Source organism: Hyaena hyaena, unplaced genomic scaffold (assembly GCF_003009895.1).
Source record: "Hyaena hyaena isolate Hyena2069 unplaced genomic scaffold, ASM300989v1 scaffold_192, whole genome shotgun sequence".
NCBI classification, from domain to species: domain Eukaryota; kingdom Metazoa; phylum Chordata; class Mammalia; order Carnivora; family Hyaenidae; genus Hyaena; species Hyaena hyaena.
The window spans coordinates 871,052-878,629 of NW_024080825.1; the positions used below are offsets into that span (position 1 = coordinate 871,052).

The 7,578-nt window shown below is 44.7% G+C and overlaps 1 protein-coding gene across 1 annotated transcript; it reads left to right on the forward strand.

The window, feature by feature from the left end:
* Window positions 1-87: 87 nt before the first annotated feature.
* On the forward strand, window positions 88-4,480 carry LOC120237905 (cytochrome c oxidase assembly protein COX14). Its single transcript, XM_039241400.1, has 2 exons — window positions 88-222; window positions 4,086-4,480. The coding sequence occupies exon 2, from the start codon at window positions 4,094-4,096 to the stop codon at window positions 4,265-4,267; it is 174 nt and encodes a 57-aa protein (XP_039097331.1). The 5' UTR covers window positions 88-222; window positions 4,086-4,093; the 3' UTR covers window positions 4,268-4,480.
* The last annotated feature ends 3,098 nt before the right edge of the window (window positions 4,481-7,578 follow it).

Consider the following 7,578-nt stretch of genomic DNA (forward strand, 5'->3'; position numbering starts at 1 on the left):
AGACCCTCTCTCAATGGAGAATGACTACAACCCCCAGAATGCAACGGTCCTCTTCGAGAGGAAGACTCGTCTGAGGATGCGTAGTAAGGGTGACTGGCCCGGAAGCGCAAGGGCGGCCACCGGCGGAGCTGAGGCGTACGCGGGCTCCGTCCTCAGTGGGTGGGTTTGTATTGTGTCCCGCGCGCGCTTCTTTCTCTGGCGTCGGGAGCTGATTCCTAGACGGTAAGCGGGTCGGGTGGGAGGCAGAAAGGGTGGCTTTCCGCACTAATAGCGCCCCAGGCACCCTCGCGTACATGGTCAGGGCTGCTGCGTCCGCCTGCGCTAGGGAATTGCACAGACTGCGGCGGCCTGACGCTGCCTGCAGAGGCCGAGATTTGACGCTGGGCAGCTGCAACGACCAGGTACACTGTTGCGAGGGTCCCGCAGGAGCCCCCTGTCCGCCGAGGCGCCGGGTCTTGGGCTGACCTTTGTTTACCCATCTTCTCAAGCCCCCGTCTTCGGTGCCCTTGAGATCACGGCGTTCTTTCGCCGCGGATCTCGAGCCGACATATGCACCGCTTCTAGCCCAACAGGCCCCTGACAGCCGTAGGCTTCTGTGAAATCTTGACTCCAATCCCGCGTCTTGGCTCTCCGTGCTCTGACTTCGGTAGCTCGGACCCTTCCCTGCCTTACAGTCGCCTGCGCCTTCATATGTGGCTTTCCTCGGGCACCCTTCGTGCCTGTCGATTTAACAGCTCCACGCTTGCTGCTTTCAGCTCCTCGAATGCTCTCCCCCTCTCTCTTTACTGGTGTAAATCCTGCCCGCCCCTTCTAACAGACAGCTACACACCCCCCTCCAGCTTATTGCTAACTTTTCTTGAGCCCCCACCTTTTCTCTGAACTCTGAGTTTGCCTCTCTTCTGATCAGCTCCGTCTTCTGCCTTATGTAACAGGATTTTGGATATTTATATGGCTCTTCCCCATCAAACCATAGCTGCTTTGTGACAGAAGCCATGTTCTTCTTTGTGGCCTTCATAGTACGAGTAAAAGGTAGATAAATGAATAAATCTAAGCGGAGGTGGCTGGAACACATTTGAGGAAATGATTTCCAGAGGAGAAATTCGAGACTTGAGGTACTCCCATGTTTAGGGGGGTTCCAGAAAAAGAGAAGGGCCAGAACTTTGTGGATTGCACTCTTATGGAATTTTTCATAATGGTTCTTGCGGTTTTTTTTTTTTTTTACCCTATTGCTTTTTTCCTCCGTTTTTTTGAAACTAAAGTGTAACCCCATAATAGACCTGACTTTGAGCTTTTTTTTTTTTTTTTTAAGAAAATGGATGTCTCTCATATGAGAGTGTTTTGCTAACCTCACAAACTTCTTTCATTTTAAAGGTAAATCCTTCTACCTGGGCTTCTAATTTCACCTTTTCCGGAGCCATCCTGGATCTTGTTCCATTCTATCCACCTCTTTTTTTATTCTCAGATTAGCTACCAGCCTCTTCCTTTTTAAAACATTTATACCTTAAACAAAACATAACTAGAATATCCTTGATCTTGTTAATCTTCTCAAGCTGCTGCACCATCACTTCTGTTCCCTTAACCAGAAAATCACAAGAATTCTTTGAGGTGAAAAGTTATCCTTCTAATAATCTATTTCTCTCTGCCCCAGAAAAATACATAGACATATGAAACTTGGGGGCTGGCATTCATGGCTCTGCTGGAACTCTGGCTAAGAATTTGTGCTTTAACTGGGTGCCTGGCTGGCTCAATTGGTAGAGCATGGGACTCTCCATTTCAGGGTCATGAGTTTGAACCCCATGTTGGGCTTGAATCTCTTAAAAAAGAAAGAAAGAACCTGTGCTTTCACTTAGTGCCCAGTCCACTTCAGTGCACTAAATTGACTTCTACCCTAGGTTTATTTACCCATAATTGAGTTACCATTTCCAATCTGGTGATCCCATCTGACCAGTCTTCATGGCACTTAACTTGGAGTAGTGATTCCAATTTTCGTTCTGGCTCAACAGGTGGGAAGGATAACTCAATCGGTGGCAGTGACTTGATTGCAGTGATTTTCAACCAGGAAGGGAGATGTAGTTAAATGAAAAAGCCCTCCCTCCAACCCCCCATGTTTCTAGAATTTGCCACCTGCCTTCTTTCATGAATTCTTCTTTAAACTAGCATTCCCTTGGTTTCTTTCTCCGGTCTTATCCTCTGCTTTGGTGTCACTGTTACCTCTGTATCTATAGCCTAGTCTCTCTCTCAAGATCGGGTCCAGTTTGCCTGTCTATCTGTCTGGTAGACATCACATGAATGTTGTGTTGAACATCTTAATTTTAACATATCCAAGACCCATCTCATGATCTTGACTGCTACTCACTGCCACTACCACCCCATTATGCACAGTGATACACACCTTTTTCTTTTCATTTCATATTCCTATTAACAGTATCCCAATCCACAAGAGTTTCCTAATTTGCTACCTTGGAGATATTCTCAGCTTTGCCTTAATCCATTCCATTAATAAATCTTGTTTTTCTGAAATAACTTCTGCATCTGTCCTCTCCATTTCTAAGGCCCTGCCTTAGCTCATGGTCTCTGGAGAGTTTTTGTTAGCTTGAACATAGAAATCTCAGGTTGGATTAGACAAGAAACAAAAGTGAGGTTCTAGACACCAAAATTACATCTCTCTGTTAGTAGGCCCTCTGCCACTCTTCTAGCCAAGCTGTACCATCCTTTTAACTTTTGTTAGCTGGCGAATGCTTCCAGCCTTCTTCCTCCAGCCCCTCGAAGAAGTGATCCTATAACTGGTTAACATCTGACCAGGGCAGTAGGGGTTAGGTGGAGAAGGAATAAGTGAGATGGAGGCTGAAGGCTGCAGGGTTCTATTGTGGGAGCTTGTTTACCACCTTACCATCCTACTCTGTGTACATGTGTTTGCTTCACTGCCTCACAGCGTGGGGTCCTTTCAAACCTCAGATAACCAAGAACACAACTCTTCCTCACCTGAACTTGTGCCATTTAGTTTTCTTCCTCTGACTCTATTTAGTGTCACTTTCCATAGTCATTTGGAATTAGAATTCAGGGAAGCTGTGTCTCAGCTCATCTTGGGTTCCACCCTCAAGGCCTGTCTCGATGGCTATGCTTAGGCCATAGAGCTCACTGTGAGAAGCTCTTATATGTCTCACCCTACTCTTGACCCCCTAAACCAGCTAATCCTGAGCTTTTCTTCCAAATTCTTGACTTTTAAGAAACCTGTTCTCACTAATTTCAGTCTTTTAATTTCAGTTTCCTCAACAGAGAGGAGCCTAAGAACACATTCATAGTCCCAAACTGAGGAACATTTTGTTCAGGATGAAAGATTCCCATGCTAAACTTTATCTTGTTCTCTAGTTCACAGTATCCAGGGAACAGTTAGATTAGAAGTAATTTATTCATGCGAATGTGAGGTAATTTGTGGGGACTCAGTTTCTTTTTAATACTGGGGATAGGTTCTTAGTATTATGTTTGGAACTTGGAATTAATGTAGGCGGTTAAGTATAATTGAAATAATATAAACATACTATTGGCATTACTTCAGGTATACTGTGGCTTTAAACAGATGCTTGAGGGCTAACCTGGGAACTTAACCACTGTGAACAAGATTGTTTTTATGGGAAAACAAATTGGATATAGCGTAGAAGGTTCTCATTTGATCCTCCCAGAGAGAATTACTGCTAATGTTTAATCCCTGACTACCCCCATTCATTCCCTCCTAGCCAGAAAAACTGATGCATGCTTACAGTCCTACACCAATTAAGAACATTTCTGGGTGGTTCATCCCAGTTATTTTTTTCCACAAACATAGAGGGCCAGGTGTTACCTGTGATGTCATGCAAATGTCTTTCCAGCTGTGTTTTTATATCTCCTATGCAGATTTTGTCTTTTTGACTCTTAAGAGTTCCTGAACAGTATTTTCCAATAGAAGACTCTTTATGTGTAGGGGGCTTCCAGAGTAGAGTACAGACAGACTAAGCAGGACGCAGAAGTTGTAGAATGGCCTTTAACAGAGAAGTGGGCTGGGCAGTTGAGGCCGTATCCTTGGGTCTAAATCCAGTCTGTCTTTGTAGGGGACAACATGCCAACTGCCAAGCAACTAGCTGACATTGGCTACAAGACCTTCTCTACTTCCATGATGCTTCTCACTGTGTATGGGGGCTACCTCTGCAGTGTCCGAGCCTACCACTATTTCCAGCGGCGCAGCTCCCGGCGCCAGGCTGCAGAAGAACAGAAGACCTCAGGAGTCCTGTAGAAGCGGGGGGCTATTTTCCTTGAACAGAGAGGCCTGAGGCATGCCGTGGAATGATCTCACCTGCAATCATTTCCAAGTCGAGAGAACTAGGGCCTTAACGGTTTCTGAATCCTGCCGAGAAAAAGTGCCCATGTTTTCTCTGGTACTGCCAGTTTGGGGAGACTGTTGAATCATGGGAGGATGAGGCAGACATTAAATATTTTGCCATGTCTATGTCTTGGTATTTTTGTTTACTTAAATAGGGGATGGCCTACAGAGGTGTGGGGCCTTGACTACCAGTTTTCTAGTCCCAAACTGGATTTCCATATTTTGAACTCTTAGCACCCATGAAGTGGGGGTATGCAGTTTTAGGAGTCGTAGTATCTATTCATCATCTCCGAGAAAAGACTGTCTCAGCATCTGTATAAATCCCCTGAAAAGACTCCATAGAGACCAAAGCTCTTCTTTGGTCAGTGACCATTCCAGGACCAATTTCTACGTCCAGGTAAAGGGGTACTCTGGCCGGCTCAGGGCCACCGGTGCACCCCTCATTTAAGGAAGGCAGAGGCCCTTGTTTAACAGCCTGATCAAAATTGCCCGAAGTGGAGGAGGCCTAGTTCTCAAAAGGGAAAAGTTGTTGGGCAGCTTATAGTAATGCAGTCCAGCTCCTTAAGCTCAGTGGGTGTAGTATTAGCATAGAATTGATTTCACGTAGGAAATCTACCTGTAGGTCTTTTCACAAAGTTGTGACGAGGATATGTAAGAAAACAGTGCATTCAAGGTAGAACCCGGCTATGAAAAGAGCTGTTCTTGCCACCATTCCATGTCGAGCTTTTGAGTCTTGCTAGTTCACGTGATTCTTGGTAATCACCCAAAATAACAATCCCCTTGAACACTTGTGCATACTGCCCCTCACGTGCTTACTGCTGTGACTTGTCTTTCTCCTCCTAACCCTTTCACCGGAAGGCCCTCTTCTGCGATTAAAAACCTCAGCTTTCCTATACCACCAGCCCTTTTACTCCCATCCTCTCTTGGTGTATTAGCCAAGAACTCTGCTTCCTTCTCTGCTTTCTCTCTTGCTTGAATAGTAGGGTCACCACCATTCTCCAAGCTCCCCTATGTACTTTAAAAAATGTAACATAGGGGCACCTGGGTAGCTCAGTCGGTTAAGCGTCTGACTCTTGATTTCATCTCAGGTCGCGATTTCAAGATCCGGCTCAGTGCTGGGTGTGGAGCTTGCTTAAGATTCTCTCTGCCCCTCCCACCCCCTAAAAAAAAGTATAACATCAGTCTTTTTTTTCTCCCTGACTTCTTTTTCACCCCTTTCCTGCCCCCCTTTTATCTTACATCAGTCTTTTTGAAAAGCTTCTTACCTTCTCATTTCCACTCTCTCTGGAACTTGGGACTTCAGATCTCTTGATACCTTCTGTTTTCTTCCAATCTGTCAGCCGTTTCTTGACCTAAACTGATTTCCTGTCTAGCCTGTGCCCATCACAGGTTTTTCAAACGGCTCTGCTGCCGACTTTGCCTCCCTCATTACCCTTTTCAGCCCCAGGCCTTGCTCTGTTAGTTGTCTCTAATTCACATTCTTCTTTCTTCTCAGTATATAAACTTGCTTAAGGCCCCCCGCCTGTCAAAACAAACTACTCAGGACTTAAGGAGAACTCTGCATGATGCCACTTCCATGACTTAAAATTCTTTCCACTTCCACAATTGTATTGAAACTCCTGGTTAACATGGCCTCTGTTGTGCCACACCCACTGATGATTTCAGTCCTTCCCTGGCTGTTTCTCTGCTGCACTGAAGTTGTACTTTGGCCACAGGGAGGGACTACTATCTTGTTTCCTCCTATGCCTTTGACATTTTCTTTTGATTTCCTTTGGGAATCTGCCCACTTTAAACACTGATGTGCTTCAAAATTTTGTTTTTGAACCATTTCTCTCATTCTATGTGTTCTTCCTGGATTATTCTAGGCAATGATTTTAACATTATGAGAATAGTTCAGCGCTCAGTGTTGGTATCCCAGCTCTACCATTCTAGCCGTGTTGTAGGAATCCAGGTGCTTGCTCTTAATTCTTCAGTTTACCTCTAAAGTGGATTAAAAAACAATAGTTCCTAATTTAAGAGATTAGTTTCAAAATTAAATGAGATAATTCATATTAAGTATTTCTATGGTAAGCATTAAGTAAATGTCATCTATTAACCCCTGCTACTGATCTCCAAATCCGTATCTTCCAGGTTGACCTTTTGAGCTTCAGCTCTATCCAATTGCGTGGCATATCCACTTGGATATCCATAGTCCCCTAACTTGACATGTCCAGGACTAACCACATTCCTTCTTGTCTCCAGCACCTATTTTTTTCTCCCTGTTTTAGTTAATGATGTTATCATCCAATTCTGAAATGAGAGTTGTTGTATATTTCCCTGTATCTTACTCCCAACTAAGTAATTGTCTTACTCATTCTTATTATTTAAACATCCACTTAATCAGTTCTATCTTAAGCATTTCTTGCCTACGGTTTTTTATTTATTTTTTCAAATAGTTTATTGTCAAATTAGTTTCCACATAACACCCAGTGCTCATCCCCACAAGTGCCCTCCTCCATGCCCCTCCCCCCTCCCCCCACATCCATCAGTCCTCAGTTTTTGTCAGCATTCAAGAGTCTCTCATGGTTTGCCTCTCTCCCTTTCCCCCACCATTTCCCCCCTTCTTCTCCCCCTTGTTCCTCAGTTAAGTTCCTCCTAATCCTCCTATACGTGCAAACATGATATTTGTCCTCTGCCTGACTTATTTCACTCAGCATAACACCCTCAAGGTCCATCCATGTTGCTACACATGGCCAGGTTTCATTGTTTCTCATTGCCATGTAGTATTCCATGGTATAGATAAACCACATCTCCTTGATCCATTCGTCTGTTGATGGACACTTAGGCTCTTTCCATGTTTTAGCTATTGTGGAGAGTGCTGCTATGAACATTGGGGTACATGTGCTCCTATGCATCAGCATTTCTGTATCCATTGGGTAAATTCCTAGCAGTGCTATTGCTGGGTCATAGGGGAGTTCTATTGTTAATTTAATGAGGAACATCCACACTGTTTTCCAGAGGGGCTGTACCAGTTTACATTCCCACCAACAGTGTAGGAGGGTGCCCGTTTCTCCACATCCTCGCCAGCATCTAGAGTTCTCTGATTTGCTCATTTTAGCCACTCTGACTGGCGTGAGGTGGTATCTCAGTGTGGTTTTGATTTGTATTTCCCTGATGAGGAGGGATGCTGAGCATCGTTTCATGTGTCTGTTGGCCATCTGGATGTCCTCTTTGGAGAAGTGTCT